The sequence below is a fragment of the Enoplosus armatus genome, chromosome 16, assembly GCF_043641665.1.
Source record: "Enoplosus armatus isolate fEnoArm2 chromosome 16, fEnoArm2.hap1, whole genome shotgun sequence".
In the NCBI taxonomy this organism is placed as follows: Eukaryota; Metazoa; Chordata; class Actinopteri; order Centrarchiformes; family Enoplosidae; genus Enoplosus; species Enoplosus armatus.
In genome coordinates, this window is record NC_092195.1 from 16,371,752 (window position 1) to 16,388,900 (window position 17,149).

The window sequence follows — 17,149 nt, forward strand, 5'->3', positions numbered from 1 at the left end:
TGGCTCTGTGGCTGATTAGTTTCAGGGTTAACTGTGTCACTGCCATGAGCGATTGAGGGGAAGCTAAAGCATATTCACACTTGGCTGCATAATCTTCAGTGGACCACAGAGTGAGCATGCCCAGCCCCAAACATTTTCATTCTAAACCAGAGGCCACAAACTCTTTAACGTACTATCTTTCTCCATTCATTTCCCCAGACACCTTCTCTCTCTGTCTCTCTCTTACATGCAATCAAACTCCGGATGATATCTAGAACTGGTCTATTAATGGAGATAGAGGATGAGTCTTGATCCTTCCCTCCACCCCCCACCCCCCATTGCATGTTTCTAGGTCACACACACTCTGACATAAAACTAATGTTCTGAGCAGTGTCACTTATGATGAGTCTCTCCATCTCTGCCAACTCACCTCTTCATCCTCCATCCCTCCCCCCTCTTACTGCACCCTTCACTCACTCATTTACCCTCCTTTCTCCCTCTGCTTTATTGCTCACACACTCATGTATTCACTCATTCTTGCTCTTCCGCTGTCCTTCTGTATTAAACTTTGGTCGTGGAGTGTGTTTTAAGAGTCTAGCAGGCGAACAGATGGGAAGAGAAAAAAAAATATCAGGCTCACATGACACTCACTACCTCACACACTCCATATTTTCAGAGGCAGACCTGCAGCACCATGAGAGCATGTTGTACTTGAGTCCACAGTCACAGAACAGGAAGTGGACTCAAGAGAGTGTGTGTTGGATAAAGAGTCTTTGTGCCTATTTATGTGAGTGTCCGTGTTCTAAAAAAAAAAAAAACGGTGCGTGTGTTTGAAAAGCAGGCCAAAAAAGTGTGTGTGTGTGTGTGTGTGTGTGCGTGAGTGTCTTTCTGTGTGTATTGCGTGCTTGTCAGCTGTTGGCATGTCTTTGTTTGGGCAGATTTAATTCCCAGCCGCATGGCTTCAGCTCATTATTCATCAGGCATAGTGCTCCAAACCTCTCCAGAGGGCTCAGCATGCTGGGAGATTAAACAACGCAAATGAGCACGCACACGCACGTACCTACACATACACACACTTTACAAAACTGTGTACACACACACACACACACAAGGAAACGCTAAAAGCACACATACATCCACCACATTAGCAAAGCATTGGCACGCACACTTACACACAAACAGGAAGAGATATGTCAAACTAGTTCCATTCTGTCACTGTCAAACAAAAAGCCTATTGAGAGCTTTGTGAGCAGAGTTTAAAAAAAGCAGCATTTACAACCTTGTACAACATCGTATACAACAACAACATTTGACGTCCGTTTTGGAAGCGCAATCCCTGCTGCTGCTGCCTTGTTCTGGAGCTTTTACCCTCTTTCTCCTTCTCCCCTCCCCCTCCATCTCCAGCTCTTTATCTTTCCCCTCCTCCAGATTTCAATCTCTCCCCATCCAACTCAGCCGCACACTCCACCTAATGGAGTGTGTCAGTGTGCTCAGAGTTGGTTAAGCATGCGCTCCGAATTAAGAATTAATGCCGTGGCGCCAATGCCTCAAAAGTCGCCTGTAATGCAGGCACATGTGTGTATTCGCATGCATCCCAGAACATGGACCAGGAAAGACAGAGCATTCATCGATGATTCCTCCCTCTATCCTTGGAGATCTGTGATATAATAGAGTGATCACCGCTGTCACTTACACTGGAAGTAAAGTTCCTCGTCTCCCTCTTGAGAAGCTTTGCTGTAGCCGCATTGTCTGCAAAAGAGAAACAAAGACAGGCATCAGACAGCGTTTTGTCCCAGTTGGCAGACACAAACAAGTACGAGCCTCAGACGCTGTTTATCTTGCAACACATTAGATTATGTGGAATGTGCAATAACTGTGAGATGAGAGAAAGCGAAGACAAAAGTATTGATGGTGGAGATGGAAGGGATACGGAGAGGCATTCAGAAAGACCCCTGATGAGACGGCACTGATGAGCAACAGAAAGATCTGAGGCTGAATAAGTGGAAATCCTGCCTGATTTGACTGAGCGAGTCACAGATACACACCGATGGGCCTGGAATTGATACACTATTGTTGTTTCACCCTGACGGAGCCTTTATGAAAGAGATGAACACGAATACACACGGGCAACTGTACTTTCTACACGTATGTGCACACACTGTTATCTCTCATCCCTTGCCACCACGGGGGGTGGAAAGAGGAGAGAGCTCTCTATGATCTGACTGCTGATGGCTTTTCGGCTTAGAGGAAAACTTGGCTCTTTGCGCTCACACACACACACACACACACACACACACACACACACTGTAAGTGACAGATTAACAAGTGATGAACAGACATTCTGGATGGCCAGCACCGTGCTTACTTGGATTAGAGAGACGGATGAAAAACAAGACAAGAGGGATACAGCCAAGGAATTAAAGAAACTTTTGATGGTAAATTCTTCAGTACATCAGAGGTTTTTCTAACAAACAGGGTGTGGAAAAAATATATTCTGAATATATCCCAGATATATGTGGAAATACAAGATCATAAATACTTTTGGGGGGGTTCTCCAGCTACAATCTGAAGACCTCTTTGCAGTCCTCAGCAGCATTTTAGTTCATATATTGAGTTATGACAGAACATTCACATGTTTGTACACGTGCATTTTTCATATCTGCAGTGAACGTCGGACATAATTACTGTGGCTGGTTACCATGTTTTCAGGGATTATAGACAACAGGGAGAGTCTGGCAATTGAGCTTTGATTGCAACATGGGAAAGTTCAAACTTGAGGACCGATGACATTGAGGTGCACAGTCTGTACACAGGAAAGTCAACGAGTGAGGTTGTCCATGCACGTGTCTATAGACCTGGGCGCGTGTGTGTGTGTGTGTGTGTGTGTGCATTTATGTGTTTCAGTGAAATATTATATCTGCTCAGGGAGCTGTGTGTTAATGTGAATGTCGGAACACATCAGCACTTCACACAGAACCGTTGCACAGCTGAGAGGGAGTTCGCAGAGAGCCTGACGGACCCAACACGTGTGTGTGTGTGTTCATGCTCGTTTCTTTACGTGTATGCACATGAGATATATGTGCGGGCTTATGCACAAGTGTGTACGTGCAAGCGCTTGCGTGCGTTTACAGGATTGTGTCTTTCTGTGTGTGCATGTCCCTGTGAGTGTTGATGTGATCGAGGGTGAGGCTGACACATCCCTCAGCCTGTGCAGCAGCAGGGTCTGAGACAAGGTCAGGACCCTGTCTGTCAAAACACACCAGCAGACACATGCAGCACAGATCCTCAGGGCAGGAGATACCAGACAGGGGAGGAGAGACAAGAATTAATAGATAAGGGAGCACAGCGGAAAGGCAGCGAGGGGGGAACGGGAGGGAGATGAGGACGGAGGGCATGGCGATACCAAGAGAAACAAGATGCAAGAGACCTAAGGGGGGAAAAGAGGCAAGGGAGCAAATGGGGAACACGACAAGTGGGCGCGGGCAAAGCAGTGGATAAATCATTGAGAAAAAATGCGAGGAAGTCGGGAGACGGAGAGGCAGAGGAAGTGACAAGAAAATCAGAGGTTATGGGTAAGAGGATAATTGGGCAGAAGGGTATGCAAGGAAGGAGAAATAGTTGAAGAGGCTCACAGTATAGCCCATAAAGTACATGGTTAGGGGCAGAGGAAGAAGCAAGGAGAGAAAGAAAGAACGAATGATAGGGAGGAGTGCAGGGCAAGAATGGATGCTGAAGATTAAGGAAGCAAGGCAGCGATGGAAAACTGCAGCTAGGACGCACAGCAGGATGAGTTACTGGAATGGCAAGAGGCAAATGAGCAAAACGGCAAGCAGAAGTACAGAAATAACAGATTTAAGGGGACAAGTCAAGTCATATGAAGGAAGTGAGGAGACAAGGAGGCAACTAAGCCTTGGAGAGAGGATATAAGGAAGAATAATTGGCAGGCCTGCATGAAGAAAAAGTCGCATGACTTGATTCAATTTCCATTACTTCTTTTGAAATGTCACAGATGTGACAAAAATGAAATAGCAGATGCAAAGTGGTTCTTTTTGGACGGTGGCTTCTTTTTGGGTATGAATTCAACAGTAACAGTCTCCATCACATTTTTAAGTTGATTTCATATTGTGGGAGAGCACAGTACTGAGGATATATATATGGAATTCGGCCAAACAGCTTGACAAAAAGGGAAGAAAAAGGAGAAATGGTTTTGGTTCATAAGCATTCTCTTGGTATGAGGAAAGCTTCAGAGAGAAGAAAAAGAAGCGCAGAGAGAGAGAGAAGAGATGGCAGGACAACTGGGAGGAAATGAGAAGAGGAGAAAAGAGGTGGGGGGAAAAAAAGAGTAGGGAGGAGGGGAGTGCAGACATGCCAGTGTACCTGGGCATCAGCTGTGTGAAGGGAGGAAGAGGAGAAAGAAGAGGAGGAGGAGGAGGAAGAGTGGAGAAGGAGGTCGAGAGCAGCACCACGCTAGCAGGAGTTACATTGGAGGAGCTCGAGCAGACACTGCTGGGAAAAAAACAAGGGGGGGGGGGGTGCCAATGTCAATTCTGGCTCTTTTCACTTCTTTAAAAGATGGTCAGTCAACACAAGCTCGGATTGATGAGTTCTAATCACTGGAAAACGGTGGATGCTTGCAGAAATGCTAAAATTATCATAGCATTACTATGAAAAGATTCTCTATTATGAAAATATATCCTGTAGTCTATTGAACCCTCCCAAAACTGGTGTCAATTTTATGCTTTCTTATTTATGAATTCTGGACCAGTTTTTAAATTTCACACGTCAGAAGAACCAGATGGCAGAAAGAAATGTGTGGATGCCAAAAGACTGAAGATTCTGGCCAAACTCAGTCACTGTCAGCTCAGCCTCATCAAATGTTAATTTTGGCAAGAATTCTCATCTTAGTTTAAGTCAGATTTTTGAAAGTGCATTTGATTTTAAATGAACAAATTTAATTACTGAACACTAAAGTTTAAGGTTTTGTCTTAAAGGGTAAATTCACCCAAGTAGAAATATTGTCCACAAATCACATAGAAAGACCAAAACCAACAATATGTCAGTTTGTCTCTCGACACCTTCCGACCTCCACAGCCTGTCCCTCCTATTGAAGATGTAAATCTTAAAAACCTGCTCACAAATATCTACTTTCATTTTTTTTAAAGGCATAAATAATTTCCTAAAACTGCTGGATACTAGTTGTTAATTTGTTGGGGACTATTTTCTGTGTGGATCTGGTGATCTAGTGAACATTTATGGCTGCATGATGGTGCCCATGTCCATTGTCAACAATGGAGCTCTGTGGTGGAGGGAATACTTGTTGGTTTTGGTCTTTTCATGGAATTTGTTATCAGTAATGAAAATATATAATATTACCAGCTTTATCCTTTAAACTGTCTACATGGTTAGACAGCACTACAGTTAACTGGGAAAATGTCTTTGTTATATGGACAAACATTTAATTAGAATTTTGTTCATTTTGTTCAAGTTTTTAAAGTCCAGCATTTAGTCAGTGCATTTTAGTTAGCTTTTAAGTGCATAATTTTTAAATAGACTTTTTGATAAATGAGTGCAGGGAATGTGTTTTCTTTCGTCATTGGCCAAAACGCTATCTCTGGCACGCAGCTTGGGGAACAGCATTGAGAAATAAATGCAGAAACGTGGGGAGAGATAGGATGTAATGTATATTTGTTTATTTTCAAGATTCAACATGCCCTCACAAGTCATCATGATTCTGGATGACAAAATTAGCAGCCTCACCCTACACTTACATGAATTTCAATGCCAAATTCAGATATTCAAGTGAATCATCATATATGCAGCCCGCACGCTAGTGTTTTCAGGAGAGAGCTTTAAAGCAAAAAAGGAACGGATGGCATGTAAATGAAGCCTATTCACTGCCTGCTCTTTCCTCTCCATACCTGAATTCTCCTCTAAAATAAAGTGCAGTTATGGAAATAATATGAATAATAGGTGAGAGAGCAGGAATAGAATCCTAGCTGACAGGTAAAGTGAAGCAGAGGGAATTTAGGCCAGCAGAGACTTATGTAGGGCAAAATACATGGGAAATTAGGGAATTTCAAAAAGACACTTCAACTTTTATCCATCATAAGCTGTATCCATTAGTAAGACTCTGGTTTATAAGATTCAAAACTGTGACACCTTTGTTTTCTTCCATTGCCAGGAGCTGCTCCTTGAAAATCTACACAAGAGTTTTCCCTGCTGATTACATAAGCACCCCCCCACCCCCACCCCCACCCCCACCTTGGGGCATGTGAATCATCTTTTAATCTAAAGCCTTTTCTTGCACAAAGTAAGGAGACATTATAGTTTTATGTTTGGGATAAGAACCATCAACAGGTCCATACTTACAGATAAAGTTATGGTTAATTAATTTGTGACTGATGAATAATAAATTGCAACACATTTCCAAAAAAGACACAGAGCCCTTTGGAATGACAACTTTCACATTTAAAATTGAAGATGTCTGTGTCAGATGGTGGGGGGCTTTCTGGGACATGAAAGCACTGATCTGTACAAGACACGCAGGAAACTACACTACAGTGCTTGAGACCTTCGAATCCCACTTTTATCACTTTTGTCACCGTGTCGACTCAATGGCCCTATGAAATGACCCTCTGCTTTAATTTACGCCTCTTCCTTTTCTTCTTGATCTCCTCTCCATCTCCTGATAACTTGTTACTGACTCTCCAGACACAGACGTATACACACACACACACACACTCAATCACAAGACACACACATGAACGCCGGTGTGGCAGGTGAAGGGTAAACAATCCCCACACTGACCAGTCGAGCCTGGGCTTCTTGGAGAATGTTTGGGTAATGCCCTGGAACTCTGGCTCTATCAAACTCTGTCAGGCACCAATGGACTCTGTGTGTGTGTGTGTGTGTTTGTGCGTGCGTGAGTGTGTAAATGGTGGGATATAGTGTCAAGATTTAAAAGAGAAGAAACTACAATGTAGTGATTCCTTTCTGTCCCATCATTTCCTCCATTTTTACTCCCCACATTATTCTTACTGAGAGTTGTGGATCATTTCCCACAAACGTCACGGTAATGTGCGTATGACTCTTACTGAGGACCTTGAGACAAAAAAAGAGAGACTGAAGTCCAAAACAAAGCGACTGCGCAGCTGCAAGTAACTTGACGGACACCTGTAGCATCAAAATTGCAACGGCATGGTATAATACTGAATAAAAAATAAATATGTAATGTTTTGGGTCTTATTCCACTTGATTTATAACCCGAAGAGCCAATCTCTCAAACTATGGTTCACCAAGAAATGTGTTTTAATATTATCTTTACAATGCAAATACTGTCCCTTGTAAAAGTCTGAACATTGTTATACCGCAATAACTTTCACCTCGTCCACTGTTACAGGTATAAGACCCAAGTAAAAGACATGATATCACCAAACGAGATGAGAGGTCAGTACAGTCGCCCGGACCATGCCAATTGAGGAAGCAAATCTGAAAAAATGGCTACCGTTATTCTCCAAATCATCGACCAGCAAAAATACTGAAGATAGGATAGTGGTGCATTCTGTTGCAGCGTGTGAGTCCACACATGCTACATACCTGTACATAGAAAACAACTGGCATGTAAGCTGCTGGTGTGTTTTTGACTACAGGGACAGAGAAGCTTAAAAAGAGGCCGAGCCAAACTGCTGCTGACATTAAGCCAGATTTCCTGATGTAGTGAGCTCCCATAAATGTGAATGCATGCCTTAAACGCGTCCGACTGCCTCTGTCCGTGCCTTCATGGGACTCATTTGCATGTGTCTGTGTGAGCAGGCAGATCGATGTAACCGAGACCCTCCAGCCGTAGCCGGGAGCTGGCTGTCTTTGCAAACACGAGAGCATGGTAATTGAGGCATCAAGCCATTCCCCTCTTTGTCTCTATGCAAAACATGAAGAGCAAGTTAATGGTCCAGCAGCGATGAACAATGGAGACCACTTGCAATGAATGCAGAGATGGAAATAAAGGAGAGAACGATAAGCATTATTATTCAGCACTGTGCATGAGGGGATGATGCTGCCTTCCCTCAAAGCAACAATGTATTTAAGTACGTATGTGCGAGTGTGTAGCACATTTTTGCATATTCTGTGTTTCTCTACTGCAGTGCTGTGTGCTGTATGTTGTATGTGTGAGTCTGTTGTGAGTGTACATCCTTTCCCATATATTCCTTTATAGATGTTTGACTGACGGCACCACTTTGTATGGTGCTAGCTGTGAGTGAATAGAACCCATTTCTACACCCGGTTGACTGCATCATTGCACTGTTTGTGCATCTGGAATTGGTCCGGTGGTCTCTACATCACAATCCCCTCTTTATACAGGTAGGTTTACCCGTGGAAAAAAAGTACTTTATCCGACTGAGAGGTGGCACCGATGTAGATCTGTGTGTGTTAGAGTGTGTGAAAGAAAGAACGCGAGAATGCACACAGACTATGCAAACGAATGCTTTCACAATGTAAAATCTGAAAATCTCCCTGGACAGATATCAATTGAATGCCAGCCAAATGAAAACTATTGTTTCTGGCCATGCGTGTGTGTGTGTGTGTGTGTGTAACTGTGTGGGAGTAGATATGTGCTCCCTGCTCATGTGCTTGTGTGTGTGATGGAGTATACAGTATAAATTGTGTGAGTGTGTGTGTGTGTGTTTCTGTGTGGGCGTGTGTGAGGCGAAGCTGGCAGAATATAGAATTGGACAGGAGTCAAAGAGCAAAGTGGTTGGAACGGCAAGCAGTATGCAACCCCCCACAACCCCCCACCCCCCCACCCCCACCCTATCTGCTCAGCTGAATAAAACATGCAAGTATATGGCAAGATATACTCAGTGCAATAAACAAGACAATAAAACATGCTTTAAATCGCCAGAGACGACACAGAAAAGCAGCGCTGAACCAAAACAAGGAATGTATTGAATAGTTGGTTGCCTGATTAACAAATGAATTGATGTGATACTTCCCATAAAGATTGGGAGAAAAAACAAGGCTTTGAAGTTTCGCACTGGTGGTGTAAATTTACATCCAATCCATTTTGCACTTCTTAAATCATTATTATATTTTAAAATTGTTTTAAAAGTCTTAATTTCCAGTTTGATTCAACCTCTATAATGTAAAAGATTTGGCTGTTTATCAGTCAAGGGGTTAAAATCTAGCAGGTTTTGCTATTGTGTACTAGTCATTTATTACGTTTGTCTATATGGTCTTTAGTAATCTATTGGACCAAAGGTTTAGCAATGTCCAATCACCTGAGGGCGTAGAAATCATCAGGGGTGTATCTATAAACTCTCCTACTTTACACTCTTAAAACCATGCTATTATAACACATAACACTTGCTTAAAGATCCCAGTTAAACAGTCTTCTTGGAACAACAATGTGTGTATAGCATAATTATATATATAATTTCCACATTAAAATCCTTAAAAAGGCATCTAGTCCTTATAGCTCATTAAAAATTCCAGAAACTACGAATCTGCAAATGTTGTTCATTTCCTGAAGTTTTCCTGCTGAACACAAGATGTCTCCTACTTCACTGTAAAGTGCATTCTCAGTGTATGTGCACTGGCGGCTTCAAGTTTCTACATCACACTTGTATAGGTTGCAAATTGGTCCAGGATTGGCTTCCAAACTATTTGCGATGTCACAAATCATGTTTGTAGGCCTGCCCCTTAAAATCAGATTTTCAGTGAGCACAGAGAAACTTTCTACTTTCAGCTGAGGAATGTAATAACAGCCTTCTAATGGCAAGTGAAGCTCGAACATCCAACTGTAGGAACAAGAAGAAAAACATATTTTTGAGTGGAGGGGAACTTTAACCTAATTTTATGCTGGTCATTACAATTCATGCACTTTAGTTCTAAAACTGACCAAGTATTTGGGCTTAAGTGTACCAGGCTGACAGTTTCATTTAGGAATAAAGAAATAAAGCTTCTTACACTGATTGCTGCAGTCTGAATGGTCTCTTCCAGCCACCAGAAAACTCTTGATTTAATAAGACTGAGCAGTATGCTGAATAATTAGGTCACAGTTGCAGTGGTGGAGGTCAATGTGGCTACCTGCATCTCCAACCACTTGCTTTAAGTTAAATACTTTAGTTCTCTCTGGATCTTTATTTGAAAATCTAGTGAAATAATGAATTTGGACTGTCCACTATTATTGTGAAAAGCACAAAAGAGTTTTGACCTCTTAATAAGTGGTGAGGCAAACTAATGGTTTGAGTAAACCACGTATCAGCTGTTATGCAAGTGACACTGCTTTAGCCTCTCTCTCATCTCTCTGCCGCTTCACGATTCCCCCTTCTCCATGTGAAAACTAATTAGATAGCAAAGAACTGTGAACTCTGAGCCAAAAAAAAAAAACGATCAAAGAAGGTTTTGACCCTGCCAGCGTTTTCCCCTTGACGCAGACAGCACCATTATCAAGCTGACTTCTTTATGTTGCATATTAAACGACGAGTGTAACTGGTTATCGTGTAATTTGAGCCATTCTCTCGCCGTCACTGTATATTCCTTTCACAGAGGGACGACTCCTATCACTGGATTACTGTAATCTGAATTATGGTGCAGCAGCGTGTGACAGTTGGCTGAACATGTGATTGAGTCTATGATTGAGTTGTACACATGTACGTGCCAGTGTATGTTTGTGGAACATGCTAAGGGTATTACAATCCGAAAACGACAGAATGAGCCACATGAAGTGTGTAGTGGATAGTGACAGCCTGCATATACATATCTACCTCCTCCAGATGAGCAGCCCAACTCCCATGGAGAGCAGCATGATCAGGGCGGCCACGGACACGACGACGATGATCACCACTGGACTCTGTTCGCTGGATGCCAGGGCCACTGGGACAACACACGAAACACACTCATTACACATGAGCAAAAACACACACCATAACTGAACTGCGTGTGCGACGTTCTTGATAACACGTTCATCATCACACCATAACAACACAATTTAAAACACACCAGCATGCAGTGCACATACTGTATATTATTCAATTATGACCTTAAGGGCCGAATTAATTTCATAGGAAGTTGGTTAGAGTGGAGAGTAAACTGACATTTTCCTATTTTAGAAAGCCATGACCTCCCCTACATTATTAATAATCTCACTTGATCATCTCACGTTACTGTTAGAAAAGTGCTTGCTTCATTAAATCGACTCAAAAGAAAAGAAATAACAGCACAATATACTTTTTGTTGTTGTTGTAGCAAAACTGATGGTAGCGGTAACCCAGAACTACAGTTATTGACAAAACAATCTAATCTTAAGGCCCATTTAGTAGCTGTTCTCACATTATATGATCAATATGACAATTGTCACAGAATTGTCAATTTTCAATTTTCCATTTCCCCTAAAGTCTTCTTGTCCATATGGATTCAAAAGTTGAAGTTCAAAGTTCTTTACGCTGTAACCACTTTTGCAGTTATTAGAAGAAACAATTGTTTTGCCAACATCTGTTTCCAAGGTTCAGGAATTAATTTTGATCTTCTTACTATCCTGGGACACAGCGGAGCATGCAGCCGTTATCTTTACAGAGCCAAACATTAATCTTCAGCACCTCAATGTAAACACTTACCAAAGAACATGAGCACAAGCTTGTAAAGTTTCTCCCCTCTGTATTGTAGCTGTGCACCTGCCAGCTCTTACGGTTATCTTACAATCAACCTCCAAATAGGTATACTTGCCTACTGCATTATTCACTTGACAGGGTTGATGATAATGTATTGTTAAAAACATTGTTAATACTGTTTAAAATCTATTTGCATGCCTGCGTTTCGTACATGACCAATAGAGGTTGCTGTGTTGCTGCTTTGTGACATTTCAGGTCAGCACTCGTTCGACACTTGATCTAGCTTGAGGCAAATGAAGCAAAATGAATATGCAACGTCCAAGAAAGTTATCGTGCAGCTAACAACAAAACAAAGAAGAGTGTAACCCCATCTGCTTAAAAATAAGTGAATAATCTTTGGTAGAGCTGGTCTTTGGCCAACTGCGGAAGATGCAGTGGTTGTGCAGGGCAGCTCTCCGGTGAGTTAAACTGTATAAATGGTGTGGAGCAGTTATAGTAGCTACAAGACTACGAATGCTCAACAAATCACTGTTCTGGAAAATTAAATGTTCAAAACAAAGAATTCATGAGAAGTACAAGGCATGAAACACACACAGACACACACAGAGTCACAACCAGACCCTGAGGTAGCACAAGGGACACGGTATCAACTTGCACAAAGAAGAACCATTTCACAGCTTACTGGTAAAATCTTGAATCTTCACACATATTCTCAGACACAGTCACATCCCCTTCCCCGTCTCTCCCCATCTCTCTCACTCTTGCAACACGCCTCATTGTGTGGGCTGGCCAGGTGCCTACACAAACCCCCCTATCCCAATCTGCCTGGCGGTGCTGAGAGGACGGAGTGAAGAGAATGGAGAGAAAGTGAGGAGAAGAGGGGAGGAGGCGTAAAACGAGTACTCACACTCGCCAAGTGTCTGCAGCTCCAAGGGAGTGCTGTACGCTCCGTAGTCGATGGGCGGTAGCGAGGAGGAGGACGAAGAGGAGGACGATGAAGAAGAAGAGGAGGAAGAAGTAGAGGAGGAGGCAGAGGATGAAGACGAGGAGGATGAGAGAGGGGGGGAAGACAGGGATGAGGAGGGGGCCGGTGTGGAGAAAGGGCGGATGAGGAAGACATATGTGGTGCCAGGTTTGAGGTTGTTGACACTGATCCGTGTGGCGGCAGTCTTCACAGTAGAATAACTCTGATCCTTTTGTTCCTGCGGAGACAGAAAGTGAAGTGAGAGACGGAGAAAACAAAGACAGAGAAACAGGAGGAGAAAGAGCAGGAGTGAGACGAGTAGGTGGAATCCAATTGTGAGATGTCTTGTTCATTTCCAAGGCACAGTTTGTAATGCTGAGGGACGTGCGAGACCATTTTGTAACCAAATCGAGGGCTTTGGTAATGTTTCATTCATTGAGGCGGCGGAACGGTGTTTCAAAGTTTCTAAGAGTCAGACAGTTTGCCAGGCAAAGCTGAGTAGTTAGACTTCTTTAACCTGCTCATTAAGGAAGTATCACTCTGCGCTTTAGAAATAAATTATGAAAAAGTGCAGAGAGTAATAAAAGCACGACTCTTTTCATTAGAGAGGTCTCGTCGGTTTCTCTCTGTGAGAATGACTCACACCTTGCTAAAGCCGGCACAATGGGTGCAGTGAGTAAGTGACACACACAACATAATTACTACACTTGTTGTTTGATTAGTTTTTACCTGTTCAGTGCAATCTGTTTCCCATCTCTGCCTTGGTTCAACAAATAGTCCTTATTGCTATATTTGCATGCTATCACTCCAAGTGAGGACGAGCTTTTTGATAGAACTGCTTTGATGAAAAGTCTGATTCATGTGCAAGGGTAAAATGAGGTAATCGTGGTAAAGCAAGTAGACATTTTGAGGTGCAAAACGCTCCTTGCATGTGGTATTGAGGATTCGAAACCGCATGCATGCTCTTTATTGCTTTCCTATGTTTGTCCAAGAATAGCCTCGCAAAAAGAAGGAATAAAGAGAGCGGAGAGTCAGAGAGAGGGACTCAGGCAGAGTGAAATAAAGAGAGATTAACTGAGAAAGAGAATGGCAGCTACTGTATAATGAGTGACTCCTGTGGAGTGAGCTAATATCGTGTGTGACAGAGAGAAGAGAACAGGACGGAGAGGAATAAAGAGGAAAACTCAAAGACAGAGTCAGAGATAACACTTTGTAATATCAAGTTATGAATAAACAGTCAACCGATCACTATTAGTCATTAATACCACAGTTAGTCATTATTATTAGTCAACAATGTGTTATTTGTCATGATCCAGATTAAACACTAAATATCTCATAGTGTTATCAAATGTTTAACCAGTGATTTTATGAGTAAGCACTATGTGGGCCCTCACTGTAAAGCTGCATTGTGATAAAATAAAAAAAGGAGGAAAGGAAAAAGGCCATACACTGACTAAGCAAAGCCATATTTTATACTTTAATAGGCTCTTTGCTGCAGTGTAGTTGTATTACCTTTTCATTTCATGGCCTGTCAACAATCTTCCCGTCTCACTTTCAGTTATTCTCCATCTATCACTCTCTCTCCAGTCATCGCTTTCCCTCATCCTGCGTCTGGTCTCACAAAGCACCCTGATTCATTTCTTTCCATCACTGTGCTCTTACAAGCATCTTTCCACCAAGTCATCTTCCCCTCGTCTGTCCCTAACACCCTCTCTATAACCTTTTCTCTCCCTCAGTTATCACACAGACATCTCATTCTTTCAAAATGCCCCACTGTATACCTCCTGTATATCTCTTCTCTTTCCTCACCCATCCCCTAAATCCCTCCCTCTGTTTTTTCTAAGGATGTGGGAGTAGAACAGTAAGGAGCAGGTCTTTATTAAATATGGTGAAGCGTAGAGAAGAGAAGGAGGTGTGAAAACGGGTGAGAGTGTGACACAGCCAAATACAAAGACCTGGCATGGCCAGAAAATGCAGCGCTTGAAAATGGAGAAGCATGAGCGTGACAGCTGTGGTTTACGTGCATGACAGATTTACTGTGAGGACTACGGCTGTTGACGGGGCGGCTGCAATCTGACTAAGTGCTATGTTAAATGAGTGTGATAAGTCCGATGAAATTACAGTGGTTATCCATAAAAGCAAAAGAAAATGAGGCAGTAATATGGACTCGGGGTTATGCATAATTGGCCTTTGAAAAAAAACAATAACATGATTTTTGAACAATATCTCAATATTTAGCAGTTCAACAGTACATCACTTCCCTTAGTTGATGACATGGAGGTGATTTTAAAGTTTTTTTCTGTCACCATGGTTATCAACTGGAACCCGAATGATGCTGGATCTTTGAGTCCAATACTGATGTTGATATTTGAGGGTTTAAAAACATCTAGTAGTTATATGTTGGCTGTTAATTGTTTTCTTTTTACAGAAACACGTAACATAAAGACAAAAAAATGTTGATTAAAGGTGCACTCCATCAATTTCATGAGGTTCAGTTAACTCGTCACGAGGAGCACTACCTCAGCCTGTGAAAGAGGTGTGGGGTTGAGAGAAGAAAGCAGGCAGCGAGGGTCTAATGAAAGACACCACTGCGTTGCATTATGGGAAACGTAGGATCCAGCATTTGTGGAGCTTGACCCATACAGTCAGGAGATCTTGCTGCTGTGATTTTGACCATTTTCTCGGTTTCCCTGTTTACCTCAAATATATCTTTAGGACATCTGTACTGCAAGTTCTTGTTAATTAATGGGCTCCATATGCACCGATACTGATAAATCTGTGATAAGGTAAAACTGGCCGATGATATCAGCCATGCAGATGTATCGTTTGGGTTCTAATACAAAAAGGACACTTAAAATATTCCTTTATATATATATATATATATTAGTGATGTAGATAACAGAAAAACAGATTATGATGTAATAGTGGATTTACCTTCTCATAGTATTTGACCTCATATTCAGTGCGGCTACTGTTCGGGTAGGAGGGCTCCCTCCACACCAAGGTGATGCTCTTCTGCTCGATCTTCTCTGCTCGCAGCTCACTGATCAGAGATGGTGCTGCAAAGAGGAAGAAGAGAGATGAGTTTGGGGATTCCTGTCTCATTCAATATAAATACAATAGCTTGAGGACTTTTCTCAAGGACATTAGAAACACTCTTTACTGTCCTGTATTTCCTGTTTTTACAGGCAAAGGTCAAGGGAGGAATACAGTGAATTCTTTCACAAGGTGGATTTTGCCAGTGATGTATATATATATATACAGTATACTCTACTGTATTCTCAGATCAGAGGTGAGAGAGGACAGATGGGAAAGTCCAACGAGGGTGCAAGGAGAGGAGAGGAACAAAGAGAGAACTGAAGTAGGTAGGAGAGAGGTAACAGATTAATTATTGAAGCCGAGACGTGACAGAGCAGACAACTTCATCGCACTCCCTGAATGGACAAACATGGCCTACGTTTCTTTGTCTGAGCGTATGTGTGTGTGTGTGTGGCATTGAACAGTGCCTGGGTCAGTACATTGGGACTGACAATAGATCAATACAGATATGGATTGACTGACAAGTTTGTATCGACACCAGACTAATGGATGGAGACGCTCTTAATCTGAACTCCCTGTTTCCTCCCAGAGTCTCTCAATTAAACTGACCTCGGAACTTTTTCTGACTCAATCTGGGAGAGCCGCGGTGAAATTCGCCCTGACAGATATTTCATCTCTTATTGATCACAATAGAGAGCAAAACAGAAGATGAATTATCCGCACAAAGCTTTCCAAATTTAGATGCGGTGTGTAATGGCGCTGGCTCGCTAAGCAAACAATTTCATTACCAAGGAAAGACCAGCTCTTTGTTTCTGTGTCAACAAATGACAGGCAGCACATAGTATGATGATCAGCAAGCACCACCCACTCTTCCCTAAGTGCTAATTATGCCATGTATAATGAAGTTGGAAAATGGGATGTCACTCAAAAATACTAAGAAATAAAGGGGTGCAGTTAGCTTAGTCACAAGGCCTTTATGTTTGGGTAGAGCGCTGCCATTCAGGCCAGTAGGGTTAGGATTAGTAGGGGAGGGTAAGGGGTGTTGTCTGTCAGTTTTTTGTGATGGATGATAATTATTGCTGGTTTAGTGCTTATTTAAACGCCTTTCAATATCCCCCTTTCAAAAACACATGATCCTCAGGATTTTCTAGGCACTGAAGTGCATTTTCCTTATTTCTTGCAGTGTCTTTCTGTCCCTCATTCAATTACTGTTTGCTATCTGTTTTGATTCCATCCTTTCTCATTCTCCCCTCAGTCACCCCATCAGTTGACTGCTTCTCTGTCCTGCTCTACCCACTTCCTGCTCATCTCTCCCCCCGACCTTTAACCGTCAATTCATCTCTTTCCTCTGTGAAAAACAGCCACACTAATGAATGTGTTCTGCCTGTCACTCACACGCGAGCAAAACTATGTGAAAATTCACCACATACACAAACAAAGCATCTGTGCAGCTCCTTCAGTGCTCCTCTCAAACAAGCAGGATAATACAGTCATTTTAGGCAGCGAATCAAAGACACACTCGATCTGTCTGTGTCTCTCTCTCACTGTCCATCTCCACCTC

At 42.5% G+C, this 17,149-nt stretch overlaps 1 protein-coding gene across 8 annotated transcripts in view; it reads right to left on the reverse strand.

The window, feature by feature from the left end:
- LOC139298604 (ephrin type-A receptor 7) overlaps nt 1–17,149 on the reverse strand; it is a 138,224-nt gene that overhangs the window by 11,919 nt on the left and 109,156 nt on the right. The window contains exons 5-10 of one of the 8 annotated variants that reach the window (XM_070921278.1): nt 15,484–15,608; nt 12,672–12,787; nt 12,489–12,539; nt 11,608–11,627; nt 10,743–10,851; nt 1,673–1,728 (exon numbers count right to left, since the gene is read on the reverse strand). In XM_070921278.1, the coding sequence (XP_070777379.1) occupies nt 1,673–1,728; nt 10,743–10,851; nt 11,608–11,627; nt 12,489–12,539; nt 12,672–12,787; nt 15,484–15,608 (477 nt within the window). Of the gene's footprint in view, nt 1–1,668; nt 1,729–4,356; nt 4,486–10,742; nt 10,852–11,607; nt 11,628–12,488; nt 12,788–15,483; nt 15,609–17,149 lie in introns of all 8 variants that reach the window. The other 7 variants (XM_070921281.1, XM_070921275.1, XM_070921279.1 and 4 more) reach the window with 7 other exon arrangements.